Here is a 21,415-nt window from a genome sequence, read left to right on the forward strand (position 1 = left end):
TGAGGCAGAGCTGGGTGAGGAAAGGGGGCCTTCTCTTCCAAACAAACTGGACAGTCACACAGACAAAAACCGAGCTCACAACACAGAACGCAGAGGAGTCAATGCCAAGGGGTGTTAGGTGGCAGGGATGGAGGGCACAGCAAACCAGGTTATCGCCGAGGTGTCAGCTCAGTTTTCACAAGGAATGTGACAGGCAGAAGCAGGGGCTTTTTCTGACCCTAGTGTGCTGCTGATAATCACGCTCTCGTGGCAACAGTGGATTCGGGCAACAGACCCACCTGCTCGGCCCACCTAACTTCCCTGTGGTGGAAAGAACACACAGGTGAGTCCACTGGAGTCATAGGAGGCTTTAGGAGAACAGTGAGGCAGTGTGCCTGCTTTCTTCACAACAAAGGGGTTCTTAATTTAAGATCTGAGGGGTAAAATTTTATAGGGATTATCTGTTCTACATTTTTTGTACTCTCTAGAATGAGCACAGGCGAGTTTAATAGTCGGCCTTTGTTTTGTTTTCATTTCCCAAAAGCAAACAAATGAAAAATACCTGATGGGTGGTGCAAAGGAGGTATGACCTGGGAAGATGTGAATGATGCTCAGGTTGTGGATTTCATCAAAACAAAAGGGTTGACTCTGGCCAGTTGTCTGTCACCTTCAGCAAGATTAGGCCAGCTCTCATCCTGAAGGGCTATGGGAAAAGCTTCCCACAGAGGAAGCTGTCCCCATGCCACAACAGCTCTCACTGGGCCACGTTACCATTTCAGGTCAAATAGTGAAACAGGAAAAAGGAAGGTCATGGATGAGGACACATATTGGCATTTTCCTTCACCGTCATGGTCGGACTCCCTGGGTGTCCAGATACTTACGTGGAAGTAGCAATGCATGGCATGGAAAGTATAAAATCTGCTGGTGGAAGGCAATTTGATTGTAAAAACAAAATGTCCTTCTGCTAGTTAGAAAACAAAAGCTACGAGTTTAATGTCATGCCAAGATGCTTATTTCTCTGTCCTTGTTAAGGAAGAGAGAACAACGATTGCCTTGTCAGCTTACACTTTTTTGGAACAGCTGAGTGGTTAGGGTGGTGCCTCAGGACTGCAGGAAAGGAGTGCATGCAGCAGAAAAATTAAAAAGCCATTTACGTTTACTGAAGTTGACAACACTAAGTGTGTTGCTTGTGCTCATCTGACTTTTTTGTGAATCCCAAATTAGTCAAGGCTCTGGAGCTCCAAGAAAGCATTGGAAATACAAAACACAGCTTTTCTCCCTCCGTTCTTCCCCACTAAGCAAATGGAGGTTTTCGCTGGAACTGGCTTTTGTCAGACATAGATGTCATGGAGTTTACAGAAAAGCCAATTTCAGGTAGGTGAAAAATGACAAGGCTCAGTCTAAGAAGATTTCCTAAAACTTCTGAAGAGGATTCAAAAGACTGTTTTGTCATTAGAAGCACCTCCAGTTCAATGATCTTATTACATTACACCACCATACATGTGGTGGTACGGACTCAAACGCTATTTAATTAAACCCTAAACCGACCCAAGTGAATGCGGAACAGAAATTATTAAATTAGACAACTATGCATTTCAAGAAATTTATGCAGAAAATCATAGCTATCCGATATGCACTGTGGAAAGCATTTCACATTGGAAAGTTATTTTTCCATAGAAGGCTTTCCGGTGTTAACTGAATTGCGTATGAGGTAATATACTTAGCTTTACAGACCCCTGAACATTGCTTGCCCAATAGGGTCTTTGGGATGTCATGCTGCAGAAAACCCTCGTTTCATTTTCTAATAAAAAAAAATACGGCTGCCCATCCCCCACTTCCCAGATTCACACCAAGCTTGACTACCTCCGTGAGCGATGACTCTCCTGTAGGGCTCGATGACCTTCATGTCAATCCGCTGCTCTTGTTCTCCAATCACCACTGTCCTCCACAACCGGTTGTCTTCCCGCTCCTCTTCTGCTGTATATTCTGGAATAGACTCTGACTCTTGGCCAGAATCTTTGTTGGCTGTAGGATCCTCTGCAAATGAAGCACAGAGCAGTGCTGAAGGAGCAAGACCTTTACAGTTCAAGAAGTTCAACAACCAGCTGTCTCCTGGCAGAGTGAACTTGATGAACTCCCTGTTTTGTATAACTCTTACAGAGCTTAACACCATCCTGACCACATAAAAGACACTCAGTGAAGTCTATTACTGACTGAACAACCAAATCCATTGCTAAGGCCGAGCTGAGGGTGGGGATAGACACTGGGCTAGAGCTGCTTTGTGTCAGTAGTGGTCCAAGAGGGTACAGTCTGGTACCAATTCATCCTTGATCATACAGGTTGAAGACCGCAGGCCTTTCTAATGGGCTGAAAGGCTATGTATGAGACCTAGATAATCTTGTTTTCCTTGGACTACATTTCCTGGCTTATCCTGAGTGCCCAGAGTATTTTGGGGGTCCATAGCTTAGTATCTTGATGATACCACTAGCCTAGATTCCTGCTCTAAGTCTCTTACAAAGGAGCTGACCACCTTTCCCTAATGGGAGCACATTGGGCATAAAATTGATATTACTTCCTATGGATTTTTCAAAAATATGCTACAGAAAGGTTTTATAATAATTCACAAAGAAACAAATAACTTTGTTTCTTTGTGAATTTTTGACTACCTCCGCTGGTAGAAAAAAATTTCCGGAGGTAGAAAAAAATAATTCAAAAAGAAACAAAGAACTTTGTAGACCAGAAACACTCCAAGGCTAAGAATTCTCAAGACTCCTATTTGTGGGTGCATAAGGCAATAAAAAAGCCCACGGAGCATCTTGGGGAGAAATTTACTTATCACTCTCCTGCATCCAGAAAAAGCAACCGTGTTAATACTTTTAAAGAATAAGTAGCAATTGTTTCCATTTTTTACTTCAATTACCAGCAGAGTTTAACAACATTTAAGTAATTTGAAGGAAAAGAGTATTTATAACTTTCAAAATAATTTTGTGAGATATTATCATTCTTGTTTTTCCATTCATGGGAAATGACCTTTGACTTACACTGTACTGTATTTGTATTCTTTTTATGGGACTTTGATGTAATAATAATAGCAATACTCTATGAAGTAGCTACCATGTATCAAATACCATAGTAGGTATTATAATAGCTATGACACAGAGACATAGCTCTGAAGTAATTACTTCAGGTCACAGAGTTAGTAAGCAAATATAGTCAAACTCTTACCTTTTCTGCCCTTCTAAGCTATCACATTACACTTTGAATTTTACTATGAGACTGTGAAAGGAACTTGGGCTAAGAAAGTGTACCTGAATTACTTTTATTATTCACCTCCACTCCACACTTAGCTTGGAAACCAGCACAGAGTACTCAATAAAAATTTGGAGGATGAGTGGATAAGTAAAGCTTGGACAAGTTCCTGGAAATACTGGTAATCTGTAAGGGAGGCACAACAAAGCCATTATGTTCCGGAAGATTCCACAAGGATGGAAAGCAGCAACCTTTGGCTTCAGATCAAGCACTGCAGTCAGGTGCAAATCCATCCATCTGCCTATGGAATCCCTTCCTGCTTCTCCCTTCCTACTTGGGTTAGGGCCCTTGGATGCTCATCTCAGCTCCCTTCCCAGGACCCTATTTTCCATCTGGTCTGTGTGCCCTCAGAACTCTGGGCTCTCATGTGGGTTTGTCATTCGTTGTCCCTATACACACATGTTCTCCCCTGCAATGAACTTAACATCCACAAACCCCTCTTTATCCTGCTTGGGACTCTGGCCCGCTCTAACTTGGCTCCGGTGATCTGTGTGGGTTTGTTTTGTCTTGTTTTCTGCATGCTTTTTAATGAGGCTGCTTTGTTTAAAAAAAAAAAAAAATGTTTGTACACTGTGTTCTGTTGTTTTGGGTTTGTTTGTTTGTTTGGATTTTAAAAGTAAAACACACTAATAAAAGTGCAAGCAATACAGAAATTGTTCATGAAAACAGCAAAAATTGCCAATGCCACTCTCACCCGTTGTTTGATGTGCATTCTTTCTATGTGCATGTACACACATACTTTTTTCCCAAAATGTATGATTATTCCGTATATTCTGCATGTTCTACACATACTGTTCAACAATGTGCTCTTACCTAATAATATAGTCTTCTTTGCAGTTCAATGAATATAAACCCTGCTCATTTGAAAAATAGACCTACAGAATTCCATTTTATTGATGTCTTTTAGTTTATCAATCCCATAGTGATGGAAAACTCATTCCATGCTGTTGTTGTCCCTTAGAAATATTTTGCTTCAATAATTTGCTTCAATAATTCTCTTTGTACAGGTATCTATAGGCTAAATTTCTAGCAGTGGAATGCTAGATCAGAAGGTATAGGCATTTGAGGGTTTTAGGGACATTTTTGCATTGACTATATCGCACCATAATACATGAGAGTTACTGTTTCCTCACATTGTCAGAAACACTGGAGGTTATCAAAGTTTTTAATCCCTGACAATTTAGGGTGAAACTGTCTCTTTTTTGTTTTAATTTGTATTTCTTTAATTATTAAAGCAGGCGATACTTTTTAAGTGATTGTTGGCTATTTACATTTATTTCTCTTACTGACAGGGAGCACCTACCTATTAGGTCCCTTTTCTATTGTTCTTCTTCATTTTTCAGAGCTCTTTATATAGAACTTTGTCACGTATTACAATTATTTTCCGGTCTTATGCTTACTTTTTACATTTGTACTTTTTTCAAATAGAAATATATTTTATATAGTTGACTGTTCACTTTTGTCTGTTTTTTGATTATTGTATCACAGTAAGAAAGGACACCTCTACTTAAAAGTATGTATGTACACACACACAAAAACACTTTTCTACAGTTTATTTTTAAAAACAGCCTTATTGTTCATTTTAGCATAAAAGTTTGTGGCTGGACCTTTTTAATGACATGTTAATGTCATTATGCTAATGTTTCAGTTGGCCAGTTGCTGGGGCGCCTGCCCCTTTCCCACCTTGGATGAGTGCCATAAATAGGGAAAAGAAATTATTTAAGGGTTAGGGGTCCAGTAAATTCTCTTATGGTGTTCATGTCTAGCAGTCAACAATACTATATTAGTAAGAAGTAAAGATATCTTTATTTCATTCCTTGAATTAGCAATATCCTCCCAATCTTAATAATTCTTCTGCTATAACTATAAATTACGATCCTCCCCCTAGCCATCATTTTGTCACTATTTTGAAAATTTTCAGGTCTCATTTAACTCTCTATCCCCAGGCCCTCCAGATTTAATTTTTGGTTTCACGCCTTCTTCACTAAGAAATGCTTGATTTTCTCTGTCTCCTTTTCTCAATAGCAAATTTTTCTCCCTGGCAACTGTTGAAGTCAATTAAGCTCTGTTACACAGGGAAGAAGGCAACTTGAACATTTTTCTCTTGTCTTTTGTGAAATGATTGAGAACACAAGCTCTTAAATGCCCTGTGCTATATGAACCACAGTGGGGAATCCACTGTTGGTGTCATTAGGGACTAACTAGAGATGCCGTTCCAGCAGGGGAACATACATCGGTGAAAGGTGACTAGCTTCTGTGATCTTGCACTGATCATGTACATAACCTTACAAGATATGATGTTTGAACTTTTCCTTATTAGGGGAAGACAGTTAAGAAGTCTTTTAAAAAATTTTTTGTGTGTGTGACAAAGAGCAGTCAGGCAATAAATTTAAATATAAACACTAAGCATACAAAAGTACCAAAAAAAAAAAATCATCCTTTTAGACCACACCATTATGGCATAAAGTTGCTTGTGGGTAAAATAAAATAAGCTTAACACTTGGTTAGTTTATATGCAGAGTTAAAACATAGAATTGATTTTATAAGCTGCTTTCCCACAGGCTGTGAAAATAGTAGATTGTAGATAGGGAAGATAAATAAAATGACTCCCAGATTATCTGGCAAAAAATGTTGGGTACCTTATTACAGAAAAAACTCTGTCATTAGGGGTTAGTTTTAGAAAAGATAACTTAAATAAGGCCATTAAACATCACCTAAGAAGAAAAAAATATACAAGTGCATATGAGTATTTCTTATAACATTCTTATCAGAAATAGGCTAAAATTCTTTATCGTTTTTCCATTTCTCTTATTAAATGCCTTTGCTGAAATCTGAGTTATGGTAAAAATAACTTTGCAGTTGGTTTGGAAAACAGAATTTGTTCATTATCTTTTCTGATCTTTGGATATATTTAAGTTTCTAAGATTAGTATAATAAAGCATTAAAAAAAAAAATCTCAGATCTCCCTTAATAGAAAGACTGACCTCCTAAGTCCTTCACTATCTACATATTTCTGGTATCTTGGGCACTTGTATTTATCAAAGAAAATCAAGCCTTAATTACATTGGTACTTTGAATGATATTTTCCAACTATTTAAACACAATAATTAAAGAAAATTGCATGGAAGTAAAGACCAATTGAACATCTTTTGATGATAGTGAAATTCAAAAATTTTTCATAAGCAAAACCACATTGTGGCCATATAACCTGACAGTAATGTTTGGTCATCAGCTACTGCGTGACACAGGAAAATGGCATGAAATTCTTTTATTAGGCATTGGTAAAGTAAGAGCCCTCAGGTGGTGCCAATGGCTGGATAAAGGGTGCGTAAATGTGAGCGGGGGACCTATCAGGCTTGGCTTCAGGTACGCTAGCCTAATCTACTGAAAGACCTTCTATTCATTGTCAGCATATTTATGGAGAAGCAGTATGACCCCAGAGTTGAGGACAACTCAGGCCTTGAGTGCTGGCTTGGACATTTACTAGCTGTGTGACCTTAGGTAAATTACCTAACCTTTTCATGCCTCAGTGTTCTCATCTTAAAATGGAGAAACATAATACCTATTCAGAGAGTTGATATAAGGATTCAAATAATTAATATTTTTAAAGCACTTAGCACGGATTTTGGTACCTAACAAGCCCTATAAAAGTATTTGTTAAATAAAACAGATTACTGACCAAATACTTTTGAAACACTGTGCTTTAAAAACTCCATTTTTTTAATGTATATGCCTAATTCAAAATATTCACATAAGAAACCCAAAAAAAAAAAATGCAGCTTTCAAACATTTATTTCATACATTGTATTCTATCCCTCTTAAAGTTATTCATGTCTCCATGTTAATAAAATATGCTGTTCAGATGTAGTTTGTGTTTTCAATGTTTAATGTTTTTGTTTAAAACAGTGTCTCAACATACATCTTTTGTTTGAAAATCAGGGTGGACTTTAAAATTCAACTTACATTAACATTTTGTCCTTTGAGTTTAAGACCTAAAAGTGTGTGGTGGCTGTTAAACTGGTTCTTTCGACATAACTGTATCGATGAAATAAAAAGAACTATGTCAGCAAGTGGCAACTTTAATTACCAGTTTGCTCAAACACTACCACTTTGCTTGGCAGTTTTACTCTTTATAAAAATAAAGGTTCAGATGTGGTGTGATACAGCTCTCCAGGGCGACAGGAAAGTACAGGGGGAGGAAAGGACAGAACTAGCAGGGTCATGCCACAGCAGTCTTCTATGGAATTGTAAATCAAAGCGTGATTCTTACATGTGAGAATATATTATATTAGCAGGAGAAAGGCTGGGGCAGCTGGGGGCAGCTGGGATGGATGGAGAGGCTGGGGAAGAGTCTCAGTGATGGTAGAAAAGAAATATGAATTAATTAAAGACCTTCTTTTGCCTCTTATTTGTGTATTTCAACCTACAGGGTCATATATCTAAATAATTATAGAAATTCAAAAACATGACATAAATGCAATATAAAATCTCCACTTAAAACACAATAAGCTGTAGAGCAAGTAGTTTAGCCACTTCCATTTTTTCAGCTTGAGGAGATAAAGCCTTACTAACCTTGGTGAAGGCAGGGTCTTAATCAGTGCTGGTTATGCTTGTAGCCTCAGTGGTTCAATGACCATTGGATGAATTCACTAATTTGATGAGTTTCCTAATTATATTCTCCTACGAATGACACTCCTGGAATTAGGATGGCTCTAAACGTCAGGGCATCATTTATTGGTGATATTTCTTTTAAGCAATTTTAAAGATTTAAAAAAATTTTTAAGAAAAATTTAAATTTTAAGAAGAATTTTTACAATGTATCAAAGCAATAGCTGTGGCCAGGATTCTCGTACTTCCAATTTCAAATATGATAAAGTCAGAGAATGTCACCCTGTAAAATAGAAACCACATGCCATTTTTAAAAAGTAAATGCTTTGTATTTATCCATGTTTCTTAACAAATCCAATTTCACTGAACAACAGAAATAACTAAAATGAGATTGATATTCGTATCAGGAGTGTCTGTGTTTGATTCAGCAGCTTTTAATTTTCTCCCTTTTTATTCTTCCCCCACCCCACCCCATTCCATCCCTCCTTCCTTCCTACTTTATCAGCAGTATTAAAACAAACATAATCAAGTCCCTGCCCTCATGGAGCTGACATTCTAGTGGGAAGAGAAAGATGAACTTCAAACAAAGAGTTAAATGATATGATTTCAATTAGTGACACATAGAAAATAAAATGAATCCGGGGCAGAGAGTGACTGGGTGCTGGGGGTAAGGATGGGGAGTGCCTTTGATTATGGAGGTCAAGGAAGGCCTCAGTGATGAGGTGACATCTGATTAAGATCTGAATAAAGAGAAGGAAATAGCCAGGAAAGGATCTGGGGGCAAGACCATTCCAAACAGTGGGAGCTTGAACAAAGAAATTAGTAAACTCTGATTTCTCTGCCTCAAATTTAATCTTCCAGATTAAATTCTCTTTCTCTGCAGATTCAGCCCCAATTTTCTTACAACAGAGCACGTAACAGCTTTCCTTCAACACTAGCACCCAGCACAGGGCCTGCCGTAGAGTCGGGGTTTAAGAAAACAGCAATGGCTATGTGTCACCTCTGTGAATCACACCAGTTCTGCCAAGATCTAAACTGTCAATCAAAGCCTCCTATGAGCTGAAATACAAACAAAAGCTTCTAGAAATCACAGAAAATCGCCACCGCAACAAAATGGGAGGTTTATTAATGCCACTTAGATAATCTTTCACTTTTCACATAACTTTGGTCTTGCCAACTTGGCAACTTACCGTGCCCAGTGTACTCAAAAGAATCTGCTTCATCGGGGGTATCAAGTTCATCCACATTGATATCAATTTCATCTGGACTGTCCAGGTTATCATCAGAGAGAACAGACCCTTCACTTTGGTCCAGAGAAAGACTGATATTTGGGGCAAGGAGCTTGATTCTCTGAGGATGAGTGCCATTAAGATCCAAAGAATTAGGAGGTTCTAAAGAAGATAAAGAATAACAACATCAAGAACTGACCATATGCATGGCTGTGAAGAATGCAAAAACATTTTTAAGGCCCTTTCAGCAAAGGCAGATCTGCTGGCAGACCTCATATGGAATCTGTACCCTCTTCTTGATCAGCTGGCCTCAGTACTGGCTTGCCCCAGACCCCTCAGCCCTGGTCATATAGAAATAGGAAATGGGAGCCATTGTTAAATGGGCAAAAAACTAGCTTTTAGAACTGCCCTATTCAGGTTTGAGAACTTGAAATTGATAGAATATTGAATTGAATTTTCACATTGCACATTGCATAAGAAAAACAGTTAAGCTTAAATGTATCTTATAACAGCTCATGTAGCCTTTACTTCTATGGAATAGAGGGTAAGAACGTTTTCTGTTATGTTCACAGACACTCCCAAAATACTTTTCTTCAGTTTCTGACGACTCTGTGTATGATGTGCAGTGACCTTTCTTTGCCCGGCATTCTTTCTGTATTTATTTTTAATACAGCTGAGGTATCCTCCCAGATTACATTGTTTAATCAGCAGTCACTACCTTTTATGCCAATATTACTTCATGTTGGTTCCCATACCATAACTGACGATCATATGTAAGGCTCACGGAAGTAGTTCCTATACTTTCACTGTAATATGCATCTTGTCACTAATGTGGCTTTCACTTAACAGAAGCAGAGCTGGAAAGGTCATTTTTAAGCAAGTTGATCCCAACTGAACAATGGTAGTGATAGCCTCAAAATAGAAATGTTCAATTCAGGGCATCATTTCAGGATGCCTTGTCACAAAGTATTTTGCAGACCACCTGCTATAGCTCTCAATTCTGGAATTCTAACTCTGGTCACATCCAGATGAAATTGACACTCTTTCTTTGTCACTAAGATTTTTTTTCCCCCAGTATAGAACATAACCCAAACTGTGCTCCATGTAATGTTTTTATGTATTATCTGAAAACAGTTTCTATTGACGAATAAGTTTGAAAAACAATGGATTTCTATATTACAGGAATTCTCAAAGAAGTACCATCCAAAATGATTTTTTGCAGTGATAACAAATTTTGAGCACTTGACATGAAGATAGTGCAACTGAAGAATTGAACTTTTCAAATTTATTTTAAATTTTAATTAATTTAAATAGCCACATGTGGCTAATTGCTATCATATAGGATCACCATAGCTTTGGTGCTTTTATTATTCAAAGTGTATTGTGAGCTTTGAAGAGCGGATTAGCCATACAGGGGCTACCATGCTTACTTCGCTAGAGAACCTTTAAAAATAATTATGTTACATGACTAGTACTTTGAACAATGCACTGTCAATGCTTGGACAGAAAAACATATTGACTCTCTTCTTCCTACTCCATTCTAGAGTTCAGGATCTTGGTATGATCTTGAAGCAGGTACAGTGCAAAGGAGTGACCTTAGTACAAAGTCGGAGTCATGTAGATCGCAACAGAAATTTTAAAATTCCTTCTTGTATATGCCTTGGGTTGTAAACCCTTAGAGTACAGGGTTTTTTTTCTTTTCTTTTCTTTTCTGTTTTAATAATCAGGATACTGAGCCTTCTTGATGTCACATTTCTAATTTTAAACATTCTCACACTGAAGCATACATTGGGTGAACTTAGACGTTAGTGAGAATTTGGTGTTCTGATATATGCAGCAGCCGGTTATCGCAGGGATTGAAAGCACTGGCAGACAAGGCTGTGGCCGGGATATAAACGGTGGCTCACACCAATCAGCATCCATATTCAAGTCAACTCTGAAGTTAACCAAATTGAGCTTCACACCTTCCTTGCACATTTTTTTTTTCTCTCTCTCTTCACTTTTATCACTGAAATCACAAGTGAGATGCACAGGAAATGGTTCTCTCACTGAATAATGAAAGTGTGTGAATATAGAATCCCGCTGAAGGAAATGACCAAAGGCTCCTCTCACCAGGCCTCATGTCTGCAGCACTGGGACTCAGCATTCCCTCCTCAAAGGGGACCTCCATTCCGACATCCTCTGAGATTAGCCTGGAAGAAAGCAAAGCAAAGAATGTAAAACATTGTGTGGGGGGTAATTTTCTTTGAAAAGGAAGCCCAGAGATTCCAGGATAATATTTTTAATTCATTTGGAACAAACCGAGTATGTGTACTGAATCCGTTCTAAGTAGCCCCAAATTGGAGTAAAGACTTCCTGCAGTTACTGTGAATGAGAACGGGGGACACCAGTTTTACTCTGTGCATGCAACAAGTCACTTCCACCAGCTCACATAAGGAAACACACCCCAAGTAAAAAACTCAGAAACAGGGAAAGCAAATAGCTAATAATATATACTTATGGGGGCATTTAATATGTATATATATTTTTCAACCAAAGAGGCAATATATGTGTTTTGGAGTAAAGACAGACCTGATTTTGTATAGATCTCTTCCTCTGTGTAAATTGGAGCATGTTACTTAGACGGCTGTGGGCAAAGGAAAGCATACTTGGCTGGTCCCACTCTCTTTATTTGTAAAATAGGGACATACCACCTACCTCATTGAGTTGTTGAAAGATTAAGCAATGACTGTCAAGTCCCTAACATTCCTGAGAAAGTACCAACTTACATTATTTTCCTTAATTCTTTGAAAAGTTAAAAATTATTGTGAATTACACATTGGTAAAGATGGTTTGAGTCATGAGTTACCATCTCTTCTCTCTAATCGGTGCCAAGCCCAAGCCCATTTATATTAGCCCACTGGGTAAGACAAGTGGCAGGGAATTGGAAAATACTGGAGAAAATTGTGACAAATCTATACGCCTTTGGAGGAAGCCGACCACCATTCACAGCAACTCCCACGGACTTATTTTCATCTTCCATCCCTCAGTCAGTAAGTCCCCATCCATCACGATAATATATTTTTATTCTTGGTGACTTCACATAATTTCCATCTAGGATGAATCCTTGCGATGTTGGCACTAATCTAAACTTAAACGTGATAAACCTTTGTGTTAAAGTTCTAAATTTAGTCCTTCCTTTTCTCTCTTACTGAGACTTCACTTCAATCTGGGTCTACAACAAACATTTGAAATGTGTTCATGTGGATGATCAGTTTCTCCAGGATCCAAGTCAAACCCCTTATAATCAATAAAGCACTCCTATGATGAAAACAAATTCTATGTCTCTAGTGGCAATTGTACTTGCTGCATTTATTCCACAAATATGTATTCAGTGTCTACTATGTGCTGAGGATACAGGGGAACACAATAGACCAGCCTCATTCTTGTGGTGGAGATGGGACAATGGTGTTAAAATAATGACTGTCACCAATAACTCAGCGCTGCTCCCCTGAGAGAAGTAATGCCTGCTTCCTTACCCACCAACACAACAGACCCCTTCACAAACAACCTCAGGGAGTTTCTTTCTCCACACAGTTGCTGTGGCTTCTACCCTGTATGTTCTCTCAAATGAATCCACCCTAGAGGAAAAACAGCGAGCAAGAGGTTGGTGTGTGAGTCGAAGGAAGCAATGCATTGGCAGGAACAGGACGACCTCTGCCTAGCAGAGATACAGCATACTGGGTGGCAACAAACCAAATTGTCTAGTAATAGAGATGGGAGTAGTGAGCTAAGAGAAGGCCTTTGAAAGTCTTGGGAGGCAGAGGGATGGACACCTGGGTTTTCCATGGTGCTGCAATTTTTCAGATTTCCTGACAATGATCCCCTGTCATCTGAAGTGATCTGTGTATGCTTTCCTTGATACCAACCCTGCAGTACCCGTAAAGTGACAAAATGCTGCTGTTAAGACCATCTGGATTCAAATCTTAGTTCTATCACTTACTGTGTTAGAACTGTAATTTGTGGCAAGTTATTCAGTTTCCTCACCAATAAACGAGGGAGAATATGCAATGCCTGAAAATAACACTGAAAGAAAAAATTGTTATTATTTTTATAGTTATTTTTGCCACCTATTATAATTGTCTTTTTCATTAGCCTTGAAACCATGAGGACAGGATCCATACCTGTCTTCTTTACTATTATGTCTCTAGTACCTGGTAGAAGTAAAAACCTAATAAATAAGTGTTGGATTGAATTATCCAGCTTCAAATACCCTGAATGTCCATGTACATTATTTTTCCTAGTCCTCTGTCTATGAGTCAACCTAAAAAATAAATGACATCATCATATCGTTCCCTGCCTGACAGAGCACATAAGAGTGATGGCCTTTAATTCGAAATAAAGATGAAGGGTTTTTAAATAGATAGATAGTATCAGTCTTAAATTTTTGTAGGTTTTGTTAATGTTTGTAAGTTATGGGCAACATCATGGAATAATTGAAAGAGTCCTAGATAAGAGGTTATACATCCAGGTTATAGTTCCACTGTTAGTAAGTACTGACAAACTGATCAACACTGAGAAAATTAGCTGACCATTTTTGGGATTTTTAAATGGAGATAAATATCTAACATCACAGTGACTGTGGAGAATAAATATAATGCATATGAATATAAAACTACTCTGTAAATTATAAAGTATTGAGTTTAAGATATTACATTCCCTCATTTTACACATAATATCAGGATGTGATTTATTAATAATTCAAGTATGTGTCATGGTTGGACAAGACATAATTACGGTTACTATAATTTGGGTAGTAGCCCAAGTAAGGGAAAATTCCAATACTGCACAAATCTCCATAGAGCCTGTAAGTGCCCCTGAACTCACTGAAGTTAGTGAATAGAGTCTTTGTCTATCAATACTCCTTTGCAACACAGAGCAGACACCTTGTCAAGAAGGTGCTAGAAAGTCAGTGGTGGCATGCATGGGGGCAGGGAAATGCTGATGGCTGTGATGGGGTGATTAGAGGAGAGGCACTTTCATAAACCCATGGATATTGCAGAAGGCCATCGGAATATTTTAGGAAACCCCAGGAACAGAGAGGTAAGCTGAACCAGAATAACCCAGAGGCACACCTAAGAGAAACCCAAGTTGCACTGGTTATAAATACTTCAACCACATTCATACATTAGCTCCTTAAATATTTGTAGAAATGAAATGGTCAAACAGAGTACTTGGTGATTGAGCAGGATGGAGTTTTATAATCAGTAATGAAAGCCTCTCGGGATCTACTAGGTAACAAATCAATCCAGTGTAAAGGGAAATTATTTCACCTTATCTATCCATAGCAACTAGTTAGTTTGGGGTTTCTGTGTACGGATGGAGCTACCAATGAGGCTGCAGGAGTTGTAAACACGAAACTGACTCTACTATGGCTGACCTCCCAAACAGATGCTCAGCTCCACGTCTCCATCTAGAGGACGGAATACAGAACTATTTGTTTGTAGGATAATTTATAATCATAAACTAAATAGTTCATCAAATATTTCTGGATCTTGGCCTTTGGGTCACATGGTAAAATTATACTTTTCTGCTCTCCTTTGAAATTAGGGTGACTGCATGACTTGCTTTGACAAATGAAATGAAAGTGGGAGTGGCAGGGGTCACTTCTGGTCAGAAGAATTAGGAGCAAGTGCAATGCAGTCTTCCCAGCCTTGCTGGCTGTGGAAGGGCTCTGGTAGGCTGCGAGCGAGTTACTGTGAGGAGCAAAGGCCCTGACTAAAGCTTGTTGGATATGAGGTAGGAAAATTAAGTTCGCGAACTCATCCTAGAAACAGTGCTACATACCTCGCAGCTGAATATCACTACGGTCACCTTGGAAGTACTCCCCTTGGGAAGCTATGCACCTACACCAGCACCTAGTCCACCCTTCAAAGCAACTTTGGAACTCTTTTCCTGGAATGACCATCAGAGCTGTCATCGCATTGCCCTTGATGTTCTGAATGTCATCAAAATGTCTTCCTTTATCTTCGGGTAAAGAAAGAAGTCATTGGGGGCCAGATCAGGTGAGTAGGGAGGGTGTTCCAACACAGTTATTTGTTTACTGACTAAAAACTCCTTCACAGACGGTGCCGTGTAGGCTGGTGCATTGTTGTGATGCAAGAGCCATGAATTGTTGGCGAAAAGTTCAGGTCGTCTAACTTTTTCACACAGCGTTTTCAGCACTTTCAAATTATAAACTTGGTTAACCGTTTGTCCAGTTGGTATAAATTCATAATGAATAATCCCTCTGGTATCAAAAAAGGTTAGCAACAGCATTGCCTCAAGTTCGCAAACTTAATTGTCAGATCTCATATGTGAACAAGAAAGGGATTTTTGTTGTGGTTTGCTCTGAGATGTTGGGTTTCTTTGTTCCCACATCCTAATCTAGCCCATTCTGACTAGTTCAGCTGTCCTTTATTGTTTGTTTTGAAGGGAATATCTGACTCACACTATGCCCTAATTTGGGTAACCCATTTCTCATAGTCTCAACCCAGGCTTATGTTAATGATACACATCTTCTTGTTTGGTTTGTTAAAGTACAAAAGAACATTTTTAAAAATGGGGACAAGAGCTAGGAAGGGTATTAAGTGCTTTCAATTATTCCATAAACATGAGTAGTAATATGTCACCTTATGGTTTTTTCATAGCCATCTAGCACTTGCAAATTTGCCTAATGTTTTTCTTTAAATTGCCTTATTTTAGTTAAGTAAATTTATTTTGAAAGGACGGTTTGTATTACCGGTATGTAGGGAAACTTAGAATAACTTGCCTAAAAAAATAGTCATATAAATGAAATATGATAAAAACAAAACAAAGCTGTTAAATTCAAGGTAGAACCCCCTGGGCTTTCACTCAGACTCTGTCTCTTTACTAAAGAAAAAAAAAGAGAGATTAGAAAGTGTCTGGCAAGGTATAATGCCATGTACCACTATAAATACAAAGAAATGCTATATAAGATAGAACACCCCAAAAGTAATTAATATAAATTGAAAGAAGCCAAGGGAAATTGCCAAGTGCCAGAAGAGTTATTCTGCCAGAAGAGTTATTCTAGAAAGCTGAAGGGACGGTAACCCACAGTGTTCACGGACTGGACATAGGTCTTAGGACTCCACAGGAAAAGTGATCTCTAGGTACTAGAAGAAAGTCCTAGACCTGAACTTTTTTTAAGGAGGGCGCCACTCACAGTGGCCCATGCAGGGGTAGAACCAGCAATCTTGGTGCTACCAGCATCATGCTCTAACCAACTGACCTAACCGGCCACCCCTAGACCTGAACTTTTTAAATAAGGCCCTGAATCTTAAAGAATTGCCATCTTAATGAAAAGGGGATGAGAACCAATTATCCTCTGGTCTTGGAAAGCATGGCCTGCCTGGAATCTTGGGTGGAAATCAAAAGCAATCTTGGAGAGTTAGAGACACTAATTGTGTGTCAAGCATATCTCAATTTATATTACCTGAATGATGCAGGAAATCCAAGTTAATCCAAGATTGGGAAATCCAATGGTCCATCTAAGACCACTGAAGACTTAGAGCTGTAGGGTTCCAGAAGAATCAAATGTGAAACTACTTGGTAGTGCTACTTTTGCAATCTAGGATTCACTGGAAATCTACTTAGGAAATAGAAAAAGACCCTCGGAAAGATGTGCTCACGCCAAAATAACCCCCCCACCAAAACTATAATCTACACTAGGGAAAAACCATCTGAGGAATTGCCAGCAGACAAAGTAAACAGAAGAATTAGCAATGAAAGTCCTAAAAAGCAAAACAATATGAAAGAGATTGTAATAATTAAAGTCTTATTTTTAAATCTTAGTTGTGTTAAAACACTGAGATTTGGGGTGTTTGTCCTAGCAGGTGGCGTTACTTACCCTGAGTAGCCATGCTGCTTAAAAAAGGAACATCTAAAAATAATAATGAGAAGTGTTCACACGAAAGTGATATAGAAAGATATGCCAGAAAAATACTAAACACAGGAAAGCAAGTAACAGTGTTAATGTCAAACAAAAAAAGGCAGAAAAGCATTATTAAGACTTAAGAAAGTTATTATTTAATGATAAAAAGAATAATTGAAAAGACGTAATAATCCAAACCAACATGCTTTTTAACAACATAACCTAAAAATAAATAAAACAAAAATTGAAGATAAATTATAAGGAGAAATTAATTCCATGGGGAAAAATTTGATTATACTTCTCAATAATTTATAAATCAATATGAAAAAGTGTATAAGAATATAGAAGACTTGAAGAACGTAATAATAGAGCTTGATCTAATGGACAAATCTGCATTCAATAAAAATACACATTTTTTTCAAACTCACAAAAATTAACCTTATTGAATGTCTCATAAAATACAAAAAAAATCAATATTACATGTAGCATATTTTTGGACTTCAGGGCCACATATTTAGAAGTAAGTCATAAAAAGACAGTTTAGAAACTGAAAAACACACTTATAAGAAACTGAACAATAAAGCCCTAACATATCAAAACTTGTGGAAGTAGCTAGAGAAATTTCTAGAGGAAAATAAATTCCTCTTAAATTCAGAAATTAGAAAAAAAAATGGACTGAATTAGCTAAGGGTTCAATTCAACCCAGGAAGTTGGAAGAACAATCACGCTCTTATGTGAGCCAATGCTATTTATCCCAAATCTGTGTGCTCCTCAAAGTGGGGAACTGTGACACACATGGAATTCTCCAGTTTGAGACTGGATCTCAAGTGCATTAGTAGATTTTGTGTTTCTGGTGCTTCTTCTTAGTAAAGAAGCCAGCATGTAGTAGCATGGCAGTGCTGACACCACAGCGAGAAGGACCACAAACGCAAAACTTTGGACATATTTAAATGCACCGTCTTGCCTTTAGACCAGGTACAAAGGGAAGCCCATTCTACATTTCACATCCTTTCAACATTTCTGAATCTGGAGGGATTTAATTGTTGTTGAAGGATTAGCCTTGTCTGAGAGATAAGGTTTTTAAATAGGAAATGAGCAGTGAACCAAGACTTGGCATGCACACGCGCGCGTGCACACACACACACACACACAGCATTTCTAGATGGTAATGTTTCCTGACAGGCATATAAACCCAGCATCCCTTTTTGGGAATAATCATTCTTATAAGATTAGCAACTGAAAAATACAGCTCTATAGAAGCAGGAGAGCAGGTTAAAATGTTAATTGTTCTTTAGAAAAATACCAGATGGTTATGCTGATATGTTTTGGGAAAATTATTACATAAAGAGAAAGTTCCTTACTGTCAGAGTTCCTAAAACTCTCCTGGCTTCCTACTAGTCAAGTAAGATACAGTGAACTGATAAAGTTACTTTCTCCAAAAATGGAGATAAAACGAAAAAACAAACAAAACCTTTCGGGGAGGTGCTTGCCTTCCTTTGTTAAGTACATAAATTAGGCCAATTAAAGCCCAGTGGTTGGAGGATTGCCATTTGAGGATTCTTGTCTGATAAAGTAGGCTGCCCAGTTTGAGGTAAAAGGACAAGGCATTCCATGAGCTCTAGGGCACTTATCAAATTACTCAACTAGGAGGCAAGACTGGGTTTCACCCTCAGCTTCAGCAATCTGATACCAAAGAAAGCATGGGAGTTTAGGTCCCAAAACAGGAAGGTGGGTTTGAGTCCATGAAATGAAGCCTTTGGCAACAATTAGCTACCCAGCTGGCTTCAGTCACCCTAGAACAGAGGCACTGTGGCCCCTAGATAAAGAAGGGGATGAAAATAAGGAAAGTGGATGACAGCAAACAAAAGGAAGACAAGCACTGGGCACTCACCCAGCTCCCACATCCTCTGGGGATTTTGCAAAAACCCACAAACCACAGCCATCTGTTCTTAGGTTCTCAGAGGAGCGGGATACAATGCTGTCTTCTTACCCAGGGCTGGATTCTAAAAATCTGCAGGTAGCAAAAACCACTTGTAGCACAAATGACCCCTAGATAAGTTCTTGACTTGTTCCCTGTATTAGAGCATGTGTGGTTTTGTGTACAAAATTCTTTACAGTAAATCTTATGAACATGGAAGTTTAAGGAACACCAAGTAGGAACAGAAGGAAAGCCTACATACCATTAAAACCAGATAATAATTGCTTTTCAGATAATAATAAAATCATCAGCTGTGAATGGGGGATGCATGGAGGGTAGGCACGCCCAGTGCTTAGCGCAGGCCTAGCGTGTGGTAGAGCTGAATAAATACCTACTGAACCAACACTCTTACTTAGAGACGTGAAGATGCCCTGCTCTTCCGGTCAATGTGCCTTAGTCTCACCACCTAGTGGAACTTGATCATCACAATTCTCTACCAACAAATTATTTTTGATAAGTTAAGCTTCTGTGAAAACATCATTTAGAAAAGTTAGGTGACTCTTACAGACGTGGATTCCAAAGAAATAACTGCTCCATACATAACTAGGTTCACCCAGTGCAGATTTTACTGTGTTGTCTCCCTTAACAATAAAAGCTCTTCTCTGACAATCTTAGGAGCAGCTGGGGATGGGCGAGGCTAAGCAAGGACGAGGCTCTTAGGAAGGGAGGGAGAAGAGAAGTGCACTATTGTTTGTCTTCAGGATGGAAGGTAAGTCCTTGGCACCAGAGGCTGCAGCTTCTCTAGGATGGCCAAGTGGCGGGGGTCTCAGCACAGACTCCTGCAACCCTGCCCACCCCCACCTCAGCCGCTCAGCACCACCTGGAGTTACTCCTTTGTGTAGACCAGTCTGTAGGTGCCCCAGGCCTTACTCTTCTACCTCAGGACACACATACTCACTTGCAAGGGGTCCTCTCCCCCACAATTCAGTGCAGTGGCTGCACTGCCTTAGTTTTACTTCCTTCCCCTCAATCGTTCAAGAGTGTGGACACTCTGGCACCAGAAATATGAACAACAGGAGCCTCCACAGAAACTCTTACAACTGCTGTTCAAGCAGTTATATCTGCTGATCCACAGGGCGTGGTGGGGAGAAGAATTAAGTCTTGAACTTCTCTAGAGCTGGAATCAGCAAAGTTTTTCTGTGAAGGGCCCGATGTTAAATATGTTAGGCTTTGTAGGCCAGATAGTCTCTGTCACAATTACTCAACTATGTTGTACTACAAAAGTAGCCATAAACAACCTGGAAATGAACGGGTGGGGCTATGTCCCAATAAAACTTTATGTACAAAAAAAACAGGCGGCAGACTGGCTTGCACCTGGGGCCCTCGTTTGCTGACCCCTGCTCTAGATTAAAACAACTTAAATAACATTCCATTTCTCAAAGTGGGATATACTTCTTAAAATTATGAAGCTTTAATATTTTGTACAAGTGGTACTCCCAAATGTGGCTGTGTGAGTATAAAGCGTGTAAGTTGAGGATAGTTTGCAGCTGTACTTATCAAAATTTTAAATGCAGATAGCCTATTGCCAATTATTCCAATTAGAAGAATATATAGCACAGAATACTCATAGATATACACCAAACTATATGTAAAAGATGTTTATTGTAAAAAAAGAAAACTTTTATTTGAGCACTATGAATTTGATGATGACACAAACATGAAATAGTTTAAATTTTCTCTAATCACTGCTATCCCAACTGTACTATGTAGACTCTCCCTCTCCTACATCAAGTTATCTTGTCACTTTCAGTTATTAAAATCCAATTTAGTTTAGAACTGTCAATTTCTCTGGCTGTTATAAAATAGTCACAGGACTGTAAAGTACAGCACAGGGAATATAGTCAACAGCATTGTAATAATTATGTACAATGTCCGGTGGGTACTAGACTTATCGGAGTGATCACTTTGTAAGTTATATAAATGTCTAATTACAACACTGACTACCTGACCTGATATAATATTGAATGTCAACTGTAATTGAAAAATAAAAATAAACTTTCAAAATATTTTAAAAAGGTGACAAAATAAAGCTGCTAATTTCTTATCTTAAAATCTTATCTCTTTCCCTCTCCTACCTGAATGTGGCCAAAGGAGTGCCTCAGAAAACCTGGGACAGGAAGGGCTCTTCCATCCCTCCTCTTACTCCAGCATCTTAGATCCAGAGAAAGGGCTGGGTGGATGGGGTGAGGTGGGGGCTTGGGGAGAGGCTGGACTGTTCTTTCCTTCTTCTTCCCAGTCTGAACTTTGGGAGGGGTTTGGCTCTCCCTAACCCTCTCCCTCTGTCCCACCCTTGTATGAGTTCCTGGAGGGCCCATGGGGCCTCCCTACCGCCCGCGTCTCTGATATAGGAAAGCTGACTTGACTCCATTCCTTCACTCTTTTCTCAGCTCCTGGCACTGC

The 21,415-nt window shown here is 38.8% G+C and overlaps 1 protein-coding gene across 9 annotated transcripts in view; it reads right to left on the bottom strand.

Moving 5' to 3' along the window:
- Positions 1–21,415, bottom strand: part of PRUNE2 (prune homolog 2 with BCH domain) — a 227,602-nt gene that overhangs the window by 25,584 nt on the left and 180,603 nt on the right. For all 9 annotated transcript variants that reach the window (XM_033123649.1, XM_033123644.1, XM_033123652.1 and 6 more), the window contains exons 10-12: positions 11,238–11,317; positions 9,087–9,287; positions 1,843–2,016 (exon numbers count right to left, since the gene is read on the bottom strand). In XM_033123649.1, coding sequence (XP_032979540.1) covers positions 1,843–2,016; positions 9,087–9,287; positions 11,238–11,317 — 455 coding nt within the window. The remainder of the gene's footprint in view (positions 1–1,842; positions 2,017–9,086; positions 9,288–11,237; positions 11,318–21,415) is intronic.

Source organism: Rhinolophus ferrumequinum, chromosome 12 (assembly GCF_004115265.2).
Source record: "Rhinolophus ferrumequinum isolate MPI-CBG mRhiFer1 chromosome 12, mRhiFer1_v1.p, whole genome shotgun sequence".
NCBI classification, from domain to species: Eukaryota; Metazoa; Chordata; class Mammalia; order Chiroptera; family Rhinolophidae; genus Rhinolophus; species Rhinolophus ferrumequinum.